The following is a 25,579-nucleotide window of genomic DNA, read 5'->3' as shown; positions in this document are numbered from 1 at the left end:
CTTCAGATATTTCAGCTCCTAAACATGATCGAATGCATCAAATTAAGTGAAGTCCTTCAAGACTCTGTTTCCTCTGACTGTTTGAAGAAAACGACATGTTCTTTAAACAGTCATTGAAAACTAAAGTCTCTGTGAGTTGTCAGCATTCAGTGAAACTAACCCCATGAACTGTGTGTCTTTTGTTTGGCTGTGAGGGACTTTTTTTTTTTTTGTTTGTTTCTGTTAGGCAGCGTAATGGCATCATTGTTTTTTTAAAATGAAACATTTTTGATAACTTATTTTATTTACTTGGCTGGGTGATTAATAACACATTTTTCTGTGGTGCAAACAATTTTAGCACCGCAACGTCATGTGAGCGTTAAAATTCATTTCCTCTTTGATCAGTTCATTATTACTATTAGGGGTGTGCGATATGACGATTTTTGATCGTGGACGATAAAAATGTCTCCACGATCTGCTTTTGAAGAAATATCGTAGTATCGTGCTACAGCGCACAGTCTATCAGCTGCAGTTCTTATTCCTCCGTCTCAATATACTGTACATTATTCGGATCTGCTTTAAAGCCTTGCTGGTTAAATGTTTTATTCACGCGTCGGTCTGAAGTGCGCTTTTTCTGAGCCCGTACACCCGAAGCGCGCGTGCTAAAGCCTGTCAAAAAGCGCCTGATTACTGAACTAAGTTATCTTGTGCACTAATACTGTCAAAACACACAAGGTTTATGTATAGACTCCGTTGCTTATGTCTAAAATGAGTAAGTAAACAGCTGAGAGAAACGGATGCGTGCCTCTGTATATTAGATGCGTGCATGTCTTAAAGGGGCAGTATTGAACATGCTGCCGACTGTCATTTAAAGGGATAGTTCACCTTAAAATTTAATTTCTGTCATTATTTACTATCTCGCATGTTGTCCCAAACCTGTATTAATTTCTTTCTTGTGCTGAAGACAAAAGAAGATATTTTGAAGAATGTGGGTAACCAAATAGTATCTGGTCCACATTGACTTTTGATAGAAGGAAAAAAAAAATACTATAGAATAAGTCACTGGGGACCAGCAACTGTTTGGTTTTCCATGTTCTTCAAAATTATTTGTTTAGCAGAAGAAACTCATTCAGGTTTAAAGAAACTTTTGAGTGATTAAATGATGGTATAAATATAAAACACTTTTTATTTTGGGGTTAATTATTCCTTCAATGTTAATAAAACACCAAAACACAGAGAAAAATCACTCACTACTCTTGACTGAAAAATGTTAATACATTTGATTTAATAGGAATCAATCTATATAGTGTTTTATTTTTATATTTGTTGATTCAATTTCTCGAATGCTCCTGCTAAATACACCTATTGTACCTGAAAATAAAACACTGTTTTATTTGTAAAGTGTGTGTATTTGTAATGTGTATCTTTGTTCTCATTTTTTAATAACAAAGATAAAATAATGACAAAGATTTTTATCTTCGCCCACTTTGGCCTAAATATCCACCATACTTTTTAAATATTTTTGTTATCTTGAAAGGTTTTGTCTTTATAATAGGGAAACTAGTTTGGCCAACATGACAAAGAATCGTGATTTTTCTTAAAAATACAGTGATATTATATTTTTGCCATATCACCCACCTCTAATTACTATAAATAGTTTTATTGTGATTTATTAAATTAAAATAAAAATGAAGCAAAAATATTTTGTTTCTTAACATAGGAGCTAACCTAGATTTTATTATTATTTTTATTAATGCATTCCAATTTTTTATCCCATAGGATCCAGCAATAAGAAACAAACAGCCAGTCCCAGCTGCCTATAACAGATACGATCAGGAGCGATTCAAAGGAAAAGAAGGTAAGTTGGATTTCATCGGCTTTAGTTTTGACCTTTGATGCAGCAAATATGATGAATAATTGGTAGTGCATAAAATATCTGTGCAGATGATTAAAAAAAAAGTTCCTCTTTAGTTGCTTTTAAATCTTTGGCTTGACAACTTGTATGAGAACTCCTTTGGGGTTTGTGACCCACAGGTTGGGAAACTGGTCTAGGGAATGTAGAAGTAGCACTTTTAGAAAAGACGTAACATTTCAGAATAAAATAAATTCAGAAAATTGTAATAACCAGCATGTCATTGTTGAAGAATCTGTGAAGATATCATTAAATGTATCATCTGTTTATGATGATGAAGTCCCCCAAAATGGAATTGAGGCTTATTGGAAAAATGTTGTTTTTAAGAGCTGTTAATGATTTAGAAACTTTCTTCTTTGGAACAGAAACGGAGGGTTTCAAAATTGACACAATGGGAACTTATCACGGCATGACGCTGAAGTCGGTGACGGTGAGTTCATATTGCATTCTGTTTGTTTTTGATACATCTGTGCCAGAGATCAGTCAGCAGTGAGGCTGTCCATTTGTGGAGCAAACAAACTGGTTTATTCTTTGGATTCATTTAATCCATTTCATTGGAAATTTAATGACGTTTATGATCATTAAAAACATGTTTGTTTTTGCATGCAAATTTTGGGTTTTCTGGCTATATTTGAAAATGAATTGGTTACTGTTAGACTATGCACGATGTGTATGACATGTTGCCGACTGGGTTGTTTTGTCTCTGTTAAAATTGCAACTTGGTCCCGTAGTACTCTAACAGATGTTTCACGGTTGTGCAAGTTGTAATTGTCGTTGTTGGTCTAATTTCTCTCAAAGCAAAATTTTTACTATATTTTTTTATATAATATATTATTATTATTTTTTATTTTTTTAAAGACACACAAAAATACTATATGTGTGCAGAGATTTAGAAAATATCCCAAGTTGAAAAACAGTGTAACAGCAAGTTATTTTTAATGTCTGTCCTGGGACGTAATGTCTGTTTCTGTTTTGATCTGTGACCCCTCCCAATACCAGTTTTGTCAGTAGTTTTCCATCGACCTGGGAAGCCAGCAAATGAATTGGATCAGAGCTGGCAGATTCTACCTGACCTAAGACACTTTGGCATTTCGCTTTGACCAAAGATCTTTTAATATGTAGATAAGTAAGATGCATTTGGTTGATGGAGACTGCTTAAAGCCCAGAGAGACTTGCACTACTTCCTGTTGCGTGTCCTCAATCTGGCAACCCACATGAGCTTTGAGTCTGGGGAGAGGGTGGGGCGGGGGAACCATGCTGTCCAATATTTTAAAGTTGACATGTAATATACATGCATTTTAACCAATTACAGTGAATATTAGGCTAGCATTTAGCCCTAAGAAGCTGTGCTTTACAGTGAATTTATAACAGCTAAGGGGCATTGTTAGGCACGAAGCGGAGTGCCTAAAACCCCCTTATGTTATAAATTTGCTGTAAACCATGGCTTGACGGGGCTTATTGCATTTATAAAATGGTTATTCTATATATATATATATATATATAAGTTCACTAAACAAAGCAAATAGGGCTAATACTTTATTTTAAGGTCTCTTAACTAGTTGCTTATTAGCATGCATATTACTAGAATATTAGCCGTTTATTAGTAGTAATTAAGCACCTATTAATGCCTTATTCTACATGACCTTATTCTATATCCCTAATCCTACCCAATACCTAAACTTAACTACCTTACTAACTATTAATAAGCAGCAAATTAGGAATTTGAGGGAAAAGTCATAGTTAATAGTGAATGTGTTCCTTATTCTAAAGTGTTACCCAAATATGTAACGCTATTATTAAAAACATTATTCTTCTGCCAAACAATGTACTTCCTCAGAAACAGTTACAACAAAGTGGTTACCGAGCAACACCGATGCAGAAAAAAAGAGGTGTATGTTTGTAGAGTCATTTACAACAGCTTAGGGCTGGGAAAATAAATCGATGCATCGCAAATCGAGGAATGATTCAGCATCGATTTGGAGATTTTCCAAATGCATTGCGATTCCGAGCTTGTGAAAATCTCAGAATCTATCGTCTCAGCCCTATTCAAATGTGGCTCAACCGATTAGGATCAAGGATCGGCACAATCTATTTTATAATGCACTTTTTAAATATTAAACAAGAAAAAAAGTGTTACTCCTTCAATTTCAGAAATCTCAACTTCAATTATATTTACAACCTCAATTTCAACTATAAAGCAGCTCTCCATTGTGTTCATTTTTTAATCTTGATTGATCTTGTAACAGGCTGCTAGCAGGCAGCTAACCATGTCCCTTTAGTGGCTGAATGAAGGAAAAAAAACTCTATTACATAATCACGATGGACAAGTGGCAGTTTAAAGGGGTTTAATAGTCTGCGGAAAGTTTGCGTTGGTGCTGTATATTGAACCACTGAAACTTCTTTTTTTGGTCATATATTGAGTTTGAAATGACGTCACATTCATTTGTCCTACAGTTTCACTGAAAGTATATTGAGGCCTTTGTTGCCAAAACTAAAAGGTATTTAAATCTATCTCCCTCTAGTGGTTTCCAAACTTATGTTTGGTTTGAGTTTTTTTTGTTTTAAGGTTACTGTTAAATGGGACATTAGACCTGAGAATTGTGGGTTTGTGTGTAGAGGTAGCCATTTTCAGGTCTCTCTTTAACTATATTGACCGTTACGTAAACCTAAACTAAGAGTCTGCAACCTTTTGCATGAAGTGCTATTTTACATTTTTCTGCCACCCCCCCTGCACCTACAGTCCATAAGCATATAAAAATCTATATTTGAGTATCATACAAATAGTGTGAAGCATTTTTTGGTACCTTTTCAGAAGTTTATTTTAATGTTTAAATTAGACTTTAAATAACAGATTTACAGTGTAACCCTACTGAACACCACTGTGTATGTGTGTGATGAGGTGAATTGTGCATTAAAATGTTCACTTTAATAACCGTTCTACACTAATGCGCTGCTTTAATTGACACACACAAAAACACACATCACTAGCACACAGATATTGGCGGTTTGTGCTGCTCAAACACAAACATTCAGGAGCTCCGTAACATGTCAACACGGCCCTGTGACTTATTAATCGATACTGAATCACTACATTATTTCTCCGCAACGAGAGGGTATAATTGCTGTTTTTGAAGTAACTAAACTTAGATTCATTGTTTGTAGAGAGACACAGACGCAGGAAATTCACACAACTTTAATCTCTCTTGTGGCCATATTTGAGAGAGTGTCAAGTAGTTTGCATCACTGGGTATAACTTGGCTGTCAGTCATTTAACTGAATTTGAAATCTGAGACTTTCATATGCTGTTTCCTACAGATTTGCAATCTATTTGTGGCGGCATTTATATGCAAATTCATTCTCTGCCAGCAGGAGGCGCTTAGAGCGGAGAAATAGCTCTCTGCTCACAAACGGTGCTTTATCAGACATTACTTTCGAGATGAAATGAAAATGACATCCAAAATTTTCTGAAGACACTCGGTTTCCTTCAGAAATACAGTGATATAAAAACACCCGCTCCGGTTTTCGATTTTGAAACGTGCAGTGCTCATGTTTATCCAACGAATTCAAAGCCTTTTGGAAAATCTATTTGTGGCGGTCAGTATTGATAGTGGCGGGAGCCACAAATAAATCAATGTATGGGAAACACTGGGATGAGAGGCGCACTGTACTGTTCATTCATTAACTGAAAATGGCATCGAACAAAAGATCAATAGGGATTTAAAGGGGTCATCGAATGCGACCTGCACTTTTACAAGTTGTTAGAACAGTGTGTGTACGCATCCATCCTATAATGATAAAAAATCCACCCAGTGGTTTTTAAAAAATCCCCTTTCTCAAATCAGGCTGTTCTGAGAGCCTTGTCAGAATGACTTAGTTCTGTACAGGCCCCTCCCACAATAGTTGATTGACAAGACCGTCTTACCTTAGATCTGCCCTGAGTGAGCTGAGAGCTGTCCGCCTCCGGTGCAGGGGAAGACGAGAATGTCTCCAGATAAGCGATTGAGGTGTTTTGTTGCTGGATGTAATAATGAATATAGCAGTCGTCATTTACTCCTAACATCTGAGTTCTGAAGACGCAGAGGTTTAAAGTTACTTTCGTTTTTTTGAAAGGAATTCAATGATCCCTGATCTGCCTAAATGCGTATAGAAATATTAAATGATTTAAATAACAGAAAAGATACTTTACAAATTAAACTAAAACTGCCAGCAGGTGGCGGCAAGTCACTGATTTTTATCACTGAATCGTTCCTTTATTTGATTCGTTTGAACGGCTGATTCATTCAAATATGTGACTGCCTTTATGAATGGGTAATTGAATCATTGACTCACTAGATTCTTTTAACAACGCAGTTCATTCATGAATGAAACCGCTGTGTTTTAATGGAGATGCGCAGCAGCTCAGCTGTTACTTTGTTTGAAACCATTTTCGTTGACGAAATAGAGCAAAATAAGGCAATAGTCAGACAATATAAGTCACTGAATATTAACTTCTTGTTTAATGAACTGTTAATCAATATCACATTTGCAAACTCCCTTAATCATTAAAAGCTGTCACTGATCTTAGTTCATCGTGATCTCACAAAACTCCTTACACAGCACAGTGAATCTCTTATTTACACCCTGTCTACATTTTGATTGTTATAATGAGAGGTCTGTGATACATTACTCAACTCTGCAAAAACACGTAAGTAGCCTACATTGGAAACCTTTGAAGCTCCCTCATCGCAAACACAGATACGCTGATCGGGTCAGTCGCACAGGTGCTCCTAAATATTTTTTCATAGTCGCGCACAGTAGGTTTCATTCACAAATGCTCATTAGCATTTAAAGCAACATGGACTAAAATGGCTTGATTTAAAAACAGCTGATTTTGACAGGGTAAAAAAGGTGTTTTTTTTTTTACACTGCCATTGAGAAATTTTAACCAAAGTATGTTATAGACTTTTCATTAAAACCCTAAAGAATCATATCAACTTGTGAAAAATGGGAATTCGATGACCCCTTTAAATCATTTCCCTGTTCTCATATCAAGCCATTCTCGCATGCCTGTCTGTGTGACGTCACACATACCCAGGCCCTCCCACGATTGTTGACTGACACTAGCGTTTTAACATAACAGACTGTGTGATTGAGGATTGATTACCTCAAAATGTACGTCAGTATGCAGTTTTCCCTATTGCTCGCATGCCAGTGGTTATCCCTCTGCGTGCCACAGGTTGCCGACCCCTGCTCTAAACGGTGTCCTATGGTAGGGTGCTCCCCAAGTGGAAGAGTTCAGCATAGTCCAACTCCAAAAAGCTGGATAATTAAGGCTTTTTAACTAGTAAGAGTGCCATAAATTTCACATGGCAACAGAGTTTAAAGAACTCTACAATGTTTGGGGTAAGCCTTCCTCGGGGAGTGTAACACAAGCTTTCCACAGGTGAGAGGAGTATTCATTTTGTGATACATATGATTAGCTGTCATGTGTAGGTGTGTTCTCCTCATATCGTAATTATAAGATTCCAACTCATAGAACTCGTTTTTAAAAAACTTGTAAGCAGCTTGTAAACTTGAGTTAAACTTGAGAGCTACAACTTGTACCATGTGACCACTGTACCACCTGACTGCCACAGATTCATTTTGACGTTATGTTTAGCCATTGATGGTGAACAGCATGTCTCCACCTCATCGTTTTACACATTCACTGTAATTTTTTATGCTTAAGCAATGTTTCCAAAAAATAACCAAGTGTAAAGTAAAAATAAATGGACTAAAATCTAAATCATCACTCAATCCTGGAGATTTCATAGCATTTTACTTGAATGTCCAAAAAGGTTCTCTTTGATTTAACTTTTTGTTCTCTATTCTTTTTTTGCTGGTTGTGGTATTTACAATGCTGTGTAGTAATTGATTACATGTAATCTGGATTACTTAATCGGATTCCAGATATTAAATACTTGTAATTGGCTAATTTTGTTTTAAAATGCTCAATCAGGTTACAGGTACTTTTTATAGTTTACATGATTAGGCTACATATTCACACAGTGGCAGTAAATTATTCATAGTTTATTGATGCACCCCAATTCATCAAGTTTAATTTTGATAGTTTAATTTGTCATTTTTACAAGTTAATAAACTGCTTTTCACCAACTCACAACAAACCCTCTGCAGTTCAATCACGAATCCCAGTTTGGGAAACCCTGGCATAGTGTAATGTTTAATGTCTTGATAACAAAGAATAGAAATGGGCTTAGGTCAAAAGTAATCTAAACTTAATCAAAGTAGTTAGAATACTTTACCTAATGTGTAATCCAGTAGATTACGTAAAAAAACTACAACGTCTCTTGTGTAATTTGTAATCAGTAACCGACTACAATTTGCAAGTAAACCAGCATTGAGTGCTTACATGGTCAATACTTTGTATTTTGAGAGTAAATGGTTTACTGTCGTGCATTATTTTGACTTATGTTTAGCCGTAAGATATTATTTATTAACCCATCTTAATGGCATATACAGTGGGTACGGAAAGTATTCAGACCCCCTTAAATTTTTCACTCTTTGTTATATTGCAGCCATTTGCTAAAATCATTTAAGTTGATTTTTTTTTTTTCCTCAATGTACACACAGCACCCCATGTTGACAGAAAAACACAGAATTGTTGACGTTTTTGCAGATTTATTAAAGAAAAACTGAAATATCACATGGTCCTAAGTATTCAGACCCTTTGCTCAGTATTTAGTAGAAGCACCCTTTTGATCTAATACAGCCATGAGTCTTTTTGGGAAAGATGCAACAAGTTTTTCACACCTAGATTTGGGGATCCTCTGCCATTCTTCCTTGCAGATCCTCTCCAGTTCTGTCAGGTTGTATGGTAAACGTTGGTGGACAGCCATTTTTAGGTCTCTCCAGAGATGCTCAACTGGGTTTAAGTCAGGGCTCTGGCTGGGCCATTCAAGAACAGTCACGGAGTTGTTTTCGTCCAGGATATCCCTGTACTTGGCCGCATTCATCTTTCCCTCGATTGCAACCAGTCGTCCTGTCCCTGCAGCTGAAAAACACCCCCACAGCATGATGCTGCCACCACCATGCTTCACTGTTGGGACTGTATTGGACAGGTGATGAGCAGTGCCTGGTTTTCTCCACACATACCGCTTGGAATTAAGGCCAAAAAGTTCTATCTTGGTCTCATCAGACCAGAGAATCTTATTCAGGTGTTTTTTAGCAAACTCCATGCGGGCTTTCATGTGTCTTGCACTGAGGAGAGGCTTCTGTCGGGCCACTCTGCCATAAAGCCCCGACTGGTGGAGGGCTGCAGTGATGGTTGACTTTCTACAACTTTCTCCCATCTCCGACTGCATCTCTGGAGCTCAGCCACAGTGATCTTTGGGTTCTTCTTTATCTCTCTCACCAAGGCTCTTCTCCCCCGATAGCTCAGTTTGGCCGGACGGCCAGCTCTAGGAAGGGTTCTGGTCTTCCATTTAAGGATTATGGAGGCCACTGTGCTCTTAGGAACCTTAAGTGCAGCAGAATTTTTTTTGTAGCCTTGGCCAGATCTGTGCCTTGCCACAATTCTGTCTCTGAGCTCTTCAGGCAGTTCCTTTGACCTCATGATTCTCATTTGCTCTGACATGCACTGTGAGCTGTAAGGTCTTGTATAGACAGGTGTGTGGCTTTCCTAATCAAGTCCAATCAGTATAATCAAACACAGCTGGACTCAAATGAAGGTGTAGAACCATCTCAAGGATGATCAGAAGAAATGGACAGCACCTGAGTTAAATATATGAGTGTCACAGCAAAGGGTCTGAATACTTAGGACCATGTGATATTTCAGTTTTTCTTTTTTAATAAATCTGCAAAAATGTCAACAATTCTTCTGTGTTTTTCTGACAATATGGGGTGCTGTGTGTACATTAATGAGGAAAAAAAATGAACTTAAATGATTTTAGCAAATGGCTGCAATATAACAGAGTGAAAAATGTAAGGGGGTCTGAATACTTTCCGTACCCACTGTATGTTCTGCCAAAAGACCCCACAGTCATTTTGTTTTATCAGTTTACTGTTGAATGATAAATGTTACACTTATGGTCCTTTTTAAGTTGATTGGACCAAAAAAAAAAAGTGGTCGAATTTTCTTTGCATTGTTGCTGTATTATCTTTCAGTGTCTTGTTTATTTACAATCCTGTAAGATTTATCATAAAAATATTTAAACCACAACTGAATATTTTATACCCATTTAAACAGTCAGGCTTGTGAAGATCTTTAAGATTACAGCAAGTGGAGAAATGGTCATCAAAAAAAAAAAAAGTAAGGTTGTCCAGAACCTTCAGAACAAGAACTTTAATCTGTTGTATTTGGCAGAACGTTAAATTATACAGGTATGTATATACAAATTATACAACTTGATGATAAAACCTCCAAAGCAAACAAAATCTGTTTATTGAACCTTCTACCCAGTCGTTTGGCAGGGATCGTGCTTGTTGCTCTGCAGGTGCTGCCAGTACTGGATGATCTCATTGGGATGAAATCCATGAGAGGTGATCAGGTTGCTGTACCTACAGCTAGAGTAGGGCACTCGCCAGTGATTGAACAGCAGTTGATTTGGTGGTGGCGTTGGCTCTATCTTCAGTTTAGCTAGACACATACCCACATAAACATCTTCTAAATGCAGTCTGGGTATGGTCAGAGATGCCACGTATATCCTTCGGGCCACATCACCGGAGAAGACGTATCCAGTCCCAGAACAAAAGGTGGGGTATCGTCTACCTGGGTACACTTCTAGGGGCATGTACCATTTACTCTCTTTGTTTCGGTTTGGAGAGAAGTCTGACATGTGAAGTCCTGTGAAATACTTCTGTGTTAGTTGCCCTTTGGGCTTTAGGAGTTTTTCCATGAGGTATTCGGTGTTGACAAACATGTCACTGTCTGTCTTCATGACGTATTTGGCCTCGGGACAATACTTTGTGATCCAGTACATCCCCATCAGCGTTTTCAGGGTAAGGTTGTTGTAAGTATCCCTGTAATCTTGCTGGATGATATCATGATACCGATGACTTTCTTCCTCTATTGTGTGCTGCAGTTTACTGCCATTTCTTTGGGTGTCTTTATTTACACCTATGAAAAAAAGGCGGACGAAACCCAAACCCCCAGCCACGCTTTCATTAGCCCACGTTTTCCTGATGGCGTCCCTGGCATCGGTTTTCTTGGGCTCAACTGCAATCAAAAGCACTAAGAAAGGTGCTTGCAGCAGACATGCGCTCGGCTCGTTGAGGATGTACTCGTAAGGTTCCTCTTTAAGTATCCTTGCCACTCTCATCTCTTCGCTTGAACTGATGTTCGAAAGCAAGGAGTTTTCCAACCCCTGCTGCAGACTTTCATCCAAAGCTGAGATGACATTTTCATTTGAATTTAGTGGTGAAGAGGACTCTTCAAGCTCCCTCAACTTAGCTGGATTTGTCATGGTGAAGTTGGAGAAGGCTTTCATGGTTTGGAGTTCTTGAGCAGCAAACGTCTCCTGAGTGACTTGACTAGGCCATTGACCCTGAATAACGAGGCCTCCCACAAACACAAGCGCAATGAGGAAAAGGATCACACTGCAGTATCTGTGCCTCCGCTTCCATCGCATGATCTCTTTGGGTTCGTTAGATTTGTCAAACCTCCCAGAGTAAACGGCGAGTCCAGATATGTGGAAACCTGCAAATAAAAAAGGGAACAATTTTTTTTACTTATTGCTACTAAAGAAAATGAGCTGTATTTTAATTTGTATATAATGGATTTAATATTTGTGCATATTTCCATTTGCATATTTGTACATGGATCTCTGTGTGCTACATTCTTCTCGGTAGCTGAAAGTATGGCTATGTTGAATGACTGTAAACGCTGCAGGGCAAATTCCCTGATAGCCCTAAAGGCAGGAACTCTCTTTAGATTTTTGTTGGATGAGATGAATGTAACTAGCCTGAATTTAAAAAAAGACCTCTATAATCCTAACCAGCTGTAACAGCGACATGCAAAGTTTCTATTCTAGAAATTGCTTCTATTTCTGCGGCGTCGTTGTGGCTGGAACAACAACAAACAAACTATGACCGTTATCTCAGGCATGCACTTTTTTTTTTTTTTTTTTGTGCTTTTATTCAATGTTAAAAGTGTCTAATGTGAGTTTGAAGGTCATATTGCGTGACGTTTATAGCCATACTGAAAGCAACAATAGATGGTTTACCTCAGATCTTGAAAACAAATGAAAGCAAACATGTATGTTAAAACTGTGAACTCAATGGGAACCAAAAAGTGTTTTCCAAGACAAAGATGGTATCAGTTTTAACAATGTTAAAAAGATTTAATATTTATTAAATGAAAAAGTTTATGATCTAATTGTTTTATGTTATGATTTAAATGTCATTTTGTTGGGGGTGCAGTGCGCTTCTCGTTTCTGAATGGCTGTGATATTTGAGTGATCCTCTTGTCGCGGTGTCCTGTAGTGTCTGGTATGGACAGCCAAATTGCTTGTCTTTGGAATCTTGTCGCATTACATCTGATTAGGACATGGTTTTGGCTGGTTTACGAAGATGCTTCCCTGTCTGTCACGGATCATATAAAATATTGGTCACAAAATAATAAATGTATAGCGCATCTACTTACAATTATATGAAAAAGTAAATCCGTTTTTTTACAGATGCTAATATGTTAGAAAGGATGCATCGTGATGCAAATCTTGTATCCGATGCACGCTTTTAAATCGATGCATCACAATCCCCTTAACTGTCACCGTCCCACCTGTGGGACGCTTGGTGCTCTCTTTTGTTGTCTTTTTTTCCCCTATCAAATATTTGAGTAATCATCATAAATTATATCATTTGAAAGCTTAAAACCTCAAAATTCATCCTGTGAAAACCATTTTGAAATCGGACATTGCGTTACCATGGAAATTATACTTTAAAATCGTTTGGCGGTCTCCTCCCCCTTAGTGGGTGGTGTCAAGTGTCATATTACACAATGTATTACGGTCTTTTAGAACCAAAACTTTTTATAATCTTGACAGATTGACTATGACTGTTTGGATTTTTATGAAATGGTAACCACTTTACAGTAAGAGTCCATTTGTAACATGTTAATAAATACTGTAGAACTTGGTTGACTGATTCACCCAATCATTCTGGATGGATCAGTTCCACCCTGGTAATCACCCCTGAACAATTTTTGTATTGTTTCCAGATTAACCATATTTCAACGAGGTTAACCATTCAAATGAGACAACACCAGATTGTTATAAAATAGGAATAACCAAATTAATATTTAGGGCTCCAAGCCCCAAAGGTTTTCAACTGAAAACACTTAAATTAAAAGTTGGTATGCATCATCTTTGGTGGACATCCTAACATATTCTCCTAATATGATTTGGCCAAATTAAAAACAATTTCAGTGGCTAATAACATCAAATTGGAATGGCCCACTATTACATAAATGCATATCTGCGTACACCTTGCGAAAATGAGGTATACAAATTTCCACAAAATTGTCCCACGTTTACCAGAGGTTGTACATGCCTCCTTTGGACCATGCTGGCAAAAATAGGTTCATCAAATAGGTTAGCTGTTGCAATCTGTCATTTTGACTAATATGCCGAAATCCTGTGCACAGTCTGAACTTCTCAATTTTGTACATGAGAATGACTTGTTGCTCAAAGCCACTTGTTGTTCATATGTTTTTTGTAAAATTCTGATTGTGGTGCACCTACTATGGTGCAGTGCTATTTTTATATAATGTTTACACAGAAATGTGAAGTGTTTAGGTTGTTAAATGTCAGAAATATGTATATGTAACTTTTATATATATATCCCAAAAATATTGAAAGAAGAGTCAAATTCCAAGATTGGTTATGTCTTGATTAAATAAAATTGTTGCAAAGTGATAACTTGATACTTGAATTGAAATTGGACTCTGACATCCTGTGACATGAAAAAAGAAAAAAAAGAGAGTCCACATTGCACATCTTATCTCATGATCTTAGATGAGTTTTTTTTTTTTTTTTCTTTCATCAAACCTCAACTATCGGTGAAGCTTCAAAAAGGACTTTACTGTAAAAACCATAGTAGATTTGAAAAGATACATTTTGACACTGTCAGCTAATGGTGCATTTGAACCATGTTTGGAGCCTGATGACACCCACCTCCACCTTTTTAAGCGAAACTTAAAATCATGAACAGGGTGTCCGCGGGTCCTTAAAGTCTTAAAATATCTTAAATTCAGATTCCATGGGTCTTAAATATTTTTGGTCCCATTACCGCTAAAAATGAGTGACTCGTTACAATCATTGGACAGGTCGAATATTTGTTGTTTTTTTACAACGTCATCAGAGAGAATTGCAGTAATAAAAAATACAGGTCGAGCTACAGCTAGCTGGCAAGCCTTCTAACTAGTTTAAAATTGCTTTTTTACTTGCCTGACCGGATAAATAGACTGATTAACTTAAGTGACAAAAAGTAACCAGTGAAGCATTGAAACACGAGAATGATTCTTCTGTTTTTAATACATTCAGCGTGAACAGCGATTGATAATGGATAGTGTATTTCTGGTATCAAGCTGCCTGTCTCTTTGTGAGAGACTTCAAAACAAATTAGCGTAACAGCGCACAAAGAAACTCAGAAGAAACTAAAAATTCAAAATGTGTAGTTTATTTTAACATGATATAGTTAAGTAACATACAATTAAAAGGAATATGAATATTATCACAATTGCAAATGTTACATTGATTTAAGTAGTCCAATACTTGAGTTACTTACAGTTTAGACACTATTTGTTGCTTTGTTTGAAACTATTTTCGTTGGTGAAATAGAACAAAGATCACAGCAGTGATGTGGTGTTTTTGTGGGGATATTTTTTATGGAATATTGTCTGCTGATATGAAAAGTTCGCTGTATATCGTAATAACAAATAGCATTTATGACCGCGATGTTTTTTCTTTTTACATTTAACACATTAAATATGACATTTAATATAATGTGTATTTCCATCACAGGTTTAAGTCTTTTAAAATTGATATATAAAGGTCTTAAATTTAACTTCATATCTGTGAAAACCCTGTATGAAAAACAACTGTCTGTGTGTCGTATGGATCACTTCTATGGCACCTAAATTAACTTAATTGGGGCAAAAATTATTTACTTTTTGTTTGTCATTTTGGAGCTTGGGCCAAGTCTTCATTCACACATTAAAATCAATTTTTGTATGAAATTCTGAGAAATCACCTTTTCTGTTTTAGGTCGTTTAGGGACGACATGAGTGTGAGTCAATTACAGAATTTTGTTTTATTTTTGGGTGAAAAATTCCTTTAATCTTAATCGGTGATGCCCAATAGAGAGAGGTTTTGTTCGGCAAGAAAACTGTCCAGGAGCTTCTTTTTAACTTTCCATCTGCTAATCAACTCAAAAGCAATCCTTTACTCTTAAATGTTATTTTAAAAAGTAAAAAATGTATTTATTATACAACTATAATGGTCACTATAATTCTCACTTAGTTAAAAATGTAGTTAAGTTTAAGTAGAAAGTATGGTCATGCAGAATAAGGCATTAATATGTGCTTTATAAGTACTAATAAACAGCCAATATTCTAGTAATAAGCATGCTAATGAACAACTATTTAATCGTGAGAATCGGTCTGTAAACAAGTGTTACCATGATAATGTATTGCTCTATTTTTATAATTTATTTGTATGTATTTATTTATTTATTGGTCATTTTATATTACAAGACAATTTTGCTGTTTACAGCTAGTAGCAACTTGTCTCAGCTGACCATTTGTGAATAGATGATCTGAGACTGATGTTAAAGTGAACGTTCACCTGAAAATGAGTTGTCATTTACTCGCCTTCATGATAGTCCAAACCTGTATAGCCCTATTTGGACGGTAATTGTTTCTCTGGGGGACAAAAGTGAATTCCAACATTTACAGGGGGTAGTTGGTGATTTTTCTTTTTTTTTATTTATTTTTTTATTTTTTTAAATGCCATCCGAATCCAGGATGTCTGTTTTTCTCTCACCACCCCCATAAAAATCCCCTGCCTAATTACCTACTGTTTTTTGACAAACACCAAGGTCGTGTGGTAATTTAATTGCCGTCCGAATCCACATCTGAGTTTATGCGAAGAAATCGATTCAAAATTCATTGTTTAAAAACTTTTTGAGCACTCCCGAACACCGTAAGGTAGGCTAACTGTTGTACATCGGTGTAATTTGCATAAGCTACATATTTATTTCTGAAATGCTAGAAAGTATTTAAAAGAACAATACTTCATAACGGCTCCACAACAGCGACTGGGAGCAGAAAGAGAAGAAAAGCACGTAAACATTTGAAATGGGTCTTTATTATGGCAGCAGCCAATACTATTTTAAAATATATGTATTCTAAATGGATATATACCGCGTATAACAACTATATAGCACGTCTATTTTCCTATTTTTAAACAGGAGATTTAAATAATCAAATCATAAATAGGATTATAAAATATGCTTGGAATAATAAGAATACATTTTTACACAATAATAAGAATAAATTTGTAAATAAAATTAATTTTTATTTACAGCAGACAGCCACGTGAGCAGCGTGTTCCCGGGTCCGTACTGTAGGATCACAGAACTCGCTCCTCCACTGTGAAAAAGTCGCCATCCGAATCCAGGAGTTTTATCACTGAGGTGATATGTAAAGCTATTTTTACAGACGTCCATATGAGAAACAATTACCGTCCGAATCGGGCTTATGACTTTCTTTTGTGGCACATGAAAGATACTTTCAGAAAAGATACTTCTCAATGTTTTGTTTACTTGAAGTCAAAGTCCTCTTCTAATACCAGCTGTAAACATGGCCAAAGGTGACTGTTATTTCTTTTCCCTTCTCTGCTATATCTAGATTTAGTGTACACTACAGCCTTTGTGTTGCCACTAAGCTAACTGTAAGAAATGCGGTTTCGTGTGAAATTCTTGTTCGCATCCAGATCATCAAAAAATAAAAAAAGCACACACAGGTTGACGTTCGTTTGGCTAGCTGCTCTGAAACCAGGATTGCTGGGAAGAATGAATCACGTCAGCACAGCTTCGGATAGAAATGTGCAATGTCTGGTTTGACATACCTTTCTCTTGGACTGAATGAGACGCTTGCAGTTCGTCAGTCCTGCTGCAGATAGATGCTGTGTGCTCTGCCATTGTACCTTTTTATAGCTTCTGCCATTCTAGTCTGTTCCTCCTCCAACGGTTTGCCACTCCTTTGTTTCTCATCTCTTTGATTTGCAGAATCTGCATTTCCTGTAGATTTCAGAGGATTTTCTCTCCCAGTTTGGTCATGGCTTCGGCATTTTCCCCATTCACAGTTTGAATGCCTGAGACAGTTACTAGCCTCTCTTTAATCAAACGCTGAGACGTGATGCGATGCAGAGCTAGACAAGGTGGTCCACTCCTATTCCTCAAAGACTTTCAATCTTCTTGCACGTACAGTGATGCTGTGCAGCTTCCTCCTTTTGTGCTGTGCTGCTCTGCTGTTCTCATTAGAGGAAGAAAAACGAGCTGCTGGGGGAAGGGAGGTGAAAATGTGCGAGCGCACTGCTCTGCCGACCTCCTCACACACCCCTCCATCCATGTGACACGCTTGAGCGAGCGCCCTCCCTCCTGACAGCTAAAGACACCCACTGAACATTATGCTGCTGACACACTTCCAGCAAGACTTATGATCATTAACGATTCCTGGTAATGTTAAACGGGTTTATTTTGCAACACTTTTTTTCTTTTTTGGCAGCCAGTTGTTCAGGAATGAGTGTACTTTACATTCATGCAATATTTGCCTTTCTTTCAAAGATCTCTTGCATGCAAAGTTTTGAATTCCAAAATGGGAAATTGAAGAAAGTTCAGTGGGATTGCTTTTAATTGTAACCTTTAAATGCATACCTGGGTCAAAAATTACAGTAACACTTTAGTTTAGGGACCAGTTCTCACTATTAAATAGTTAATTGTTAGTATGCATGTTAGCATATTGGCTGTTTATTAATACTTTATAAAGCACACATGTGACCCTGGACCACAAAACCAGTCTTAAGTCGCTGGGGTATATTTGTAGCAATAGCCAAAAATACATTGTATGGGTCAAAAAAAAAAATCATTAGGACATTTAAGTAAAGATCATGTTCCATGAAGATATTTTGTAAATTTCCTACCGTAAAAATATCAAAACTTAATTTTTGATTAGTAATATGCATTGCTAAGAACTTCATTTGGACAACTTTTAAAGGCGATTTTTTTCTCAATATTTAGATTTTTTTTTTTGCACCCTCAGATTCCAGATTTTCAAATAGTTGTATCTCGGCCAAATATTGTCCGATCCTAGCAAACCATACATCAATGGAAAGCTTACAGTATTTATTCAGCTTTCAGGTGGTGTATAAATCTCAATTTAGAAAAAATGACCCTTATGACCTGGTTTTGTGGTCCAGGTCACACATTACTGCCTTATTCTGTATAACCATATTTTAGATCTCTTAATCCTACACCATACCCAAACTTAACAACTACCTTACTATTAATAAGCAGCAAATTTATTGAGGTAGATGTCATAGTTAATGGTGAGATTGTTCCCTAAACTAACATGTGACCAAAATTGCATTAGATAAGTTTTATTAGTTTAATTGTTTTATGAAAGTTATTGCGTAATACTTTTACAGTAAGGTTCAGTTTGTTAATCTTGGTGGTGTTTCTGCGTTTAATAATTCTATCGATGTCATGAACTAACAATCAACAACCATTTTTTACAGGCTTTATTTATTAATGGTGAATTCACAGCTAGGTGTGTATCGTGGGTGAGGCACATTATAGCCAGGTTGGCACTGGTCCAGCCGGTTCTCTTTGTACACACTGCCAATAGAAATGAATCGCCATAGAAGAAAATAATAATAACTAACAGAACTTAAGGCAGAAAAATATGCTTAGCCCTGACAGGCTGTTGGGCTCATGAATATTAATCATGTTGTCCGTGTTCACTCAAACTGCTTTGTTGAAATCAAAATGTGGACTCTGATAAGTGGGCAACAGCAAATATGACTGCTGCTTGTTCATTAGTTTGGTACAGTGCCAACGGAATCAGTCAGCAATGCTTCTGCTTGGTCTTAAAGGCACAGATTTTGGCTGAAATAATGAATAACTGCAAATGAACTCCATCCTGACAGAGGAAAAACAAAGAGTACCATTTACATGTAGCTTACATCTCTGCAACTAATCCAGAATGTGTCAGGAAGAGAAGTCTTTAATGAGCCGAAAAGAGCATGTCGCGCACCTGTCCCTCTATTTGCACTGGCTACCAATAGCTATAAAGATGGATACAAAATGCAAATCGGCATTTCCAATTAGCTGTATTCCTGGATTTTTTTTTTTTTTTTTTTTATAGTTTCCACATCAAATGCTCAGTGTTCTAGTTTCTAGACACCCTAAGCAGACATTGGGCACAAAATATATTTAACTTATTCTCAGCTCAGTCACTGGTGAGTGAATCTCACTGTATACTAGCCAGAGACTAATGACTAACAGGGAATTTAGTTGCATATAAAAGTGATTTTGCTCAATATGCGTAGGATTGGAATTGAAGCTGCAAAATTTACTAATATGCTGGAAATAAAACTGCAAAATAAACATGTTGTGTATATGTAACTACTGAAGGTATATAATCACATGTAACATGCAGGTGGTACCATCACTGATCCGCACAGATTTGTGTGTATTTGCTTCAGTTTTGAAGTGATCTATTTCCTCCATGGTAGCAACAATGTAGTCTTTTGATCTGTGGGTAAACGGTTCAAACAGATTAATAAGAAATGACAAGGAAATTAAACTGAGGCATAAGATTCAGTGTGCCTTTTAATATTCAACATGCACCCAAGAATGACTGCGACACTTCAAACGCTTAAGTAGATTTGAGTGTATGTTTGTTTGTTCAGTCAAGTCTAACTGATTAATGAATCATTTTGTCTTAGATGTGCTCTTTCTCTCATGAATCTTTGAGGAAGTTTGTCTTTTTTTTTATTTTTTTTTTATTTATTTTATTTTTTTATTTTATTTTTTTTTCTAAACTGTGCGTAGCTTGGAAAAGTTCAATTCATTCTGGTGAATCACCTTGTTTGGTGTTGAAAGAAATTATGATGTATTATGTTGAAAGAATTGCCAATTTAGGTCCCGGTGGCATTCCAGTGTTTTGTTTAAGTTCATCAGTATGTCTGTTTAACTTGTTGGAGAGAAAGATTTATCAACTTGTTGAATAGGGAAGACCCACATGCCAAACAAATTATGTGATTTACCTTTAAGTGTCATCATACCCAATATGAACAAGAATTCTTTTGAAAGGATTATAAATCAATGGAGTAAAATAACCAGGAAGAAACATTTAAGCTTGGCCCAGTAATACAAATGCAGATTGTAGGAAAAGCCCAAGGTCTATCCATGATATTCACGCCTCCGTGACAAGAAGGAAGACATAAAATGTGTATCTTTGGATGAAACTATTGAAAATTGCTTTTCAATGACTGATTGGCCTGTAAACTAATTGAAGTGCATTTGGTTCACTGTTGCATTTTCTCGTTTCTCTCTTTCTCTGTAGGAAGGTGCATCTGCTAGAAAGGCCCAAACACCAGCTATGCAGCCTGTTCCCAGACCAGGTATGAATGAGCTCTTGAAGATTACAGGAATATTTTGTGCGACATGATACAGCTGTAATGTTCAGGGCTTAAAGTTCTCTGGCACTGTGCTGGATCTCCGGAGTGCAGCATTTGGCTGCGGAAAAAAAATAATCCTACATTTTAAAAAAACTAGTTTATCACTTTCGAGTCCATGAGTTCGCCTAACAATGGTATGAGTGTAGCACAGCTTTCACTCACATTACTAGCCAATCAGAATGTTTTGCTCTTAGAAACACGAGACTCGCATAATATTATCCAATCGGTCTTTGTCAGTCACGTGCGTTTATTATGTGTGATGTCACCAAGGCACCATTTTGAAGGTATCGTTGCATTTGAGCAGTGAACTGAAACCGAGCCGTGCAGTAAAGGCCGATTAAATCGTCATACTGGAGAAACAGATGCAAACCAAGTAGATACGGTACTGAGAATCTCAGCAAATTTTTTTTAGGAACCGTAATTTATATAATTTGTCATTGATTAACCATTAACACTGATCCATACTGCCTGACACAAAAGGTTGAGCGCCACCGGCATCGCTGCCTCCAACCTCGTTGGATATGATTATCTTGTTTACGGTATAAAAACTTATGTTCTGTTTTTGTCTACCATTGATTTGCACACAATTTGCACATACATCATATGAGTCTCTACTATTAAACCTTACCCTGTTTGTTCACAATTTTCCGTATTTCATTTGGCTGATAACAAGTACTAATAACAAGGAGACAATCAAAAACACATTTATGAAAATGGCATTATACATACTTTATTATTAATGCAACACTGTGTTAAAAATCAGTTTCAAAATGCATAACAGAAGATGTGACGCATGAATCATCAATACACTGTTTTCTTAAGTGGACACAGTGCAAGTAGTATGAATACGAAGAAGCAGCGGCTTTCTGCATGGATTCTTAGAAGTGCTAGATGATCTGTCAAATACTAAATAGTGCTTTGACACACTTTCACACTGAATGATTTCTCTGTGGAAATCTCAAAACAGTCTATCGTTGCTATTCTGTGTCCAAAGGACTCCACAAACTAGTGAGGCATAATTTTGTGCCTGTCACAGTTGTCTAAAACAGTGTTTGTGCAGGCAGATCCAATCTGAGGTGCATGAGGTTAACAAGTATTTAAAATGAAGTGAGAATTTTCCTTATGTCTGACATGAAAAGCAGCATAAGGCAATAAAAACCTTTACGGCAGGGATTCTCAACTCTAGCCCTCAGAGTCCACTTCCTGTAGAATTTAGTTCCAACCTCAATCAAACTCTCTAGTAATCGTGAAGATCTTGGTTAGCCTGTTCGGGTGTATTTTATTAGGGTCAGATCTCAACTCTGCAGTAAAGTGGACCTCAAGGGCCAGAGTTGAGAACCCATGTAATAAAGGTTCCCAAGTTTGGCATACCTGTATAATGCTTTACTTTAAGATCACTGAAAAACTATCAGACATCCTGAGTTTACGCCACAGCAGTCAGTTTTTTTTTTTTGTAAAATTGTAAGAAATAAAAATGAGAGACATTTTGAAATATATTTTAGTGAAGTGTTAAGTTTTAAATTGCATTTGAGTTAAGTACAAACCCCCAAACTATATTTAATTTCAGTAACGTTAGTGAAATAAAATAACTCTTTACACCTATGCATAGAACAATTGCAAGACATTTCATGGTACATGACCCATTTCTGCTCACCTGCTCCCTGGTTGTCTGGTTAATAGCATTGACCCTAAATAACGTGATTTATTATGTTGGCTACTTCAGAAAACAGGCTCTCTGTAAAATTATTAAATGTTCCTAATATTATACTTGATCTGTAAATAAAGATAAATGGTTTTGCATAAAAGGACTTTATCTTGCAGGACTGTATCTTCGTGCTGTTTTCAGAATCGTGTAGGTGTCTGTTAGATCACAACACTGGACTAGAGAGCTCTATGTTCTTAACGAGCACAGTAACTGAACTTTAAAACCGTTAAAAGAAAAGGCTCAAACTGTCGCACAGATTTAATACACTACGCATTATCTCTTCACTGTGACTGTGTTGCTTCAAGCGCATCATTCTGTGCACGGGATGCGCATAAGTGCTTGTTGCCACTCTGTATTTGGAGCTTTTCGTATCATAATACTTTACAATTAAAGATTATTAATAGCCTTTCTTGTTCGTCTTATCTATCGTATGTTTCTGTCTCGTTACTGTGCTATACATTTAAAAGAAATGTCTTTTTAATTTTACAGTATATATTTATATATAAATGTATTACTTGTTTTTCATGAATGCATTTTACAACAATACAAAGAACAGTGTATATCATTTTACATTTAGTCCTACACTTATTCACTTTTATTTGTTCCCCACTAAATGTTTTCCCCCACTAATTTTAGATTTTATAAACTTGTGCACTCATGATTTTTCTAGAGTAATTTTTGCTACTGAATTATCCACTAACCTAGTTTATAGTAGTATTTGTGTCATAGATTATAATATGCATTCATTTGTTTTTCTTTACAGTAAAGTTGTCTATATTTAGATTGTGTGTAACACAAAAGTCATGATCCAGTCAGCACACATTAAGGTATAAAAATTCAACACCGATTTAAAAAAAAAACAGCCTAGGTAATTGGATCAATATCGGTATCGGCAGATACTTTGGTATCGAATGGGATCAGTTCTGAAAAAGTGGTATCGAGCCATAAATGCAAGTGAATATATTTCGTAACCAAAACGTCACCTTTTGTTTAACTGAATGTTGTTTAACAGGCATAAAACCTGTTTAACCCTTTAAAACCGGCTGTGTCGGCGCCGACACATCAGACCAAGCTGTATTCATGTTACCATAACTCTTCTACCGTTTGCACTATCAAAATAATTCAAATTGCTCCTGATAGCAGACAACATGCGCTTTTCGGCAATATATGGCTTATTACGGTAATTTCTTGCGCTCCGTCAACAAATGACGGCAGATTTCCGGGAGAGCGGGAAGGGAGAATTTGAACGGAGAGATAGGGAGCGCGGAGTTTATTGCATAAAATAATAAACAAAATGAACAAAAACATGGTCAAGGAGGAGTAAACAGCATAAGAGTCGATTAGGATGATTTTTGATGAGACTTTGGGAGCAGGCTGAGTGAGACTTTTTCACATGTGGTGTGTGCGTCGCTATAATGAGTCCGCGCATGTAAATGAATGGGTGCACGCATGTACATGCATGTGTACATGTGTGCGTGTATGAACAAAAAAGCCTCCTGAATGAAAACTGTGCAACCCAGTGTCCCAAAAATACTTGTATATATGTATTATAGTTGAATTTTGAAGTAAGAAGTGTTGGATTATTTCGATCATGATTTTTCTCTTTTTTTCCTAAATAATAATAAAAAAAAAATTGTGTTTTTTTTTATTTTTGTCTATTTAAATTCTGTTCACAAACTCAAAACACAAGATTAATGGTCAAAAACTGTACTTTATGGAAAGCCATTTGTTTTCTGAAAAAAAAGACACCTTGCACTTGAAAATAGCACATTCTGTTAGAATTTTACAGTCAAATAAACAAAATGTGTGAAAATGACCTATTTTACCCTTAGGTTTTAAAGGGTTAAAGAGATTATCATTCCATTTGTTGACATTAGTGGCACTGGAAATTAGACGTCGACCGATGAATCGGCACCGATAGTTGATTGCCGCAACTATCGATTATGGCAAAAATCCATGCCGATAGTTTTCCGGTTTGCAACCATTGCTGGAGTGGCTGAGAAGGGTCTGCTGGCTGTATGAGAGCGGCCTCTAGAGGTGGAAATCATTGTTTATTTTGACAAGTGACAACTCCAGACACGCATTTAAATACAGCCGACAGAAAATCCTGCCGCGGAACAGAGCGCCATTCACATAGTTTTCTATTAAATTACATTATATTTGTCCCAAATCATTGTGAATGTACATAATTTATAGCATAGGGTGAAATCGTTATGTATTGTGCATTTTTCAGCAAAACGTTTGTCTTTCTGTGGCTCTAATGAAGTCTGTATGCTTCATATAGAGAGCTGTAATAGATTGTGCTCTCTCTTTCCGCTTGCTCTGTTTTTTTTAAACCCCGAACTTCAAACTCATTTATGCCACATTGTTCATTCTTGAAGCAAACTTGTCCGTTTGGGGATTAAATAAACCGTTTTAGACCGCCACTTGAATTGAGCGCAAAGCGTCTGGTGTGTGTGTGTTTGAGAGATGCAGCGCTGCGCTTTTGCCCAGTGTGTGACTAATTTTATTATTTAAGTGTTAAAAAATAGAAGCAAATAAAGTGAGTACACATACAATATCCATATATATGTAATTTTAATGCTATAGCCTTGTGCAGATATTTAAAGATGGCCATCTTTAAGCATGATTGTTGAAATTAAATGGTAATACTTAAGAGTCCATTCATAGCATTAATGAAAACTGTAGAAGTATTGTTCCTTGTTAGAGTGTGTTCATTTCAACATTCATTTTTAAAAATTTTAAAGTTTCTTCTTTTAATATTAGCAAACTATGAGAACTTTAATGATCTATATAGTAAATAATATTAATATTTTTATTCATTTACAATGTATGGTTCAATACTGTTACAGGTTTTTTTTTTTTTTTAAATAGTAAAGCACTAGCTTTCTTTCAGTATCCATTTTGAAAACTATCGGTTGATTAATCCGTATCGGCCAGTGTGGTCCAACCTAGCTATCAGTAAAATCCACTATCGGTCGACCTCTACTGGAAATTACACACTTCACCTTCATCCTCTTCTTGACTACTTAAGATCAAAAACGTCTAGAAAAATAATCTGAAAATGTATCTAATTGCTCATCTAAAGCACTTACGCACTGACACAAACCAGTGTTCATGTACCTGCAATATGATATGTGAGGACTGTTCTGTACAAAGCTTTGAGACACTCTTATCTTTTCTTTGATTTAAACGATCAGTGTTCTTTTAGGCTTGCGATTGGCATTTCAAAGCACAAATTGTCCTGCATCTCATCTGCATCATTTT

General features: G+C 36.5%; 2 protein-coding genes across 3 annotated transcripts in view; one reads left to right on the top strand and one right to left on the bottom strand.

Annotated features, from left to right (window-relative positions):
* Window positions 1-25,579, top strand: part of cdc73 (cell division cycle 73, Paf1/RNA polymerase II complex component, homolog (S. cerevisiae)) — a 45,190-nt gene that overhangs the window by 8,156 nt on the left and 11,455 nt on the right. Inside the window, exons 9-11 of the mRNA XM_058746812.1 lie at window positions 1,759-1,837; window positions 2,257-2,321; window positions 20,493-20,550. Coding sequence (XP_058602795.1) covers window positions 1,759-1,837; window positions 2,257-2,321; window positions 20,493-20,550 — 202 coding nt within the window. The remainder of the gene's footprint in view (window positions 1-1,758; window positions 1,838-2,256; window positions 2,322-20,492; window positions 20,551-25,579) is intronic.
* LOC131521773 (beta-1,3-galactosyltransferase 2-like) lies at window positions 10,210-17,212 on the bottom strand. 2 transcript variants are annotated; one of them, XM_058746822.1, is made up of 2 exons: window positions 16,448-16,547; window positions 10,210-11,564 (listed from the first exon to the last, which is right to left on the bottom strand). In XM_058746822.1, exons 1-2 carry the CDS (start codon window positions 16,530-16,532, stop codon window positions 10,321-10,323), a joined length of 1,329 nt encoding a protein of 442 aa, XP_058602805.1. In that variant the 5' UTR covers window positions 16,533-16,547; the 3' UTR covers window positions 10,210-10,320. The 2 variants fall into 2 exon arrangements, with proteins under 2 accessions (XP_058602805.1, XP_058602814.1); XM_058746831.1 differs by lacking the exon at window positions 16,448-16,547 and adding an exon at window positions 16,993-17,212 and having other exon boundaries at window positions 10,213-11,564.

The sequence above is a fragment of the Onychostoma macrolepis genome, chromosome 02, assembly GCF_012432095.1.
Source record: "Onychostoma macrolepis isolate SWU-2019 chromosome 02, ASM1243209v1, whole genome shotgun sequence".
NCBI lineage: Eukaryota > Metazoa > Chordata > Actinopteri > Cypriniformes > Cyprinidae > Onychostoma > Onychostoma macrolepis.
This window is presented reverse-complemented; position numbering and strand designations above follow the sequence as displayed.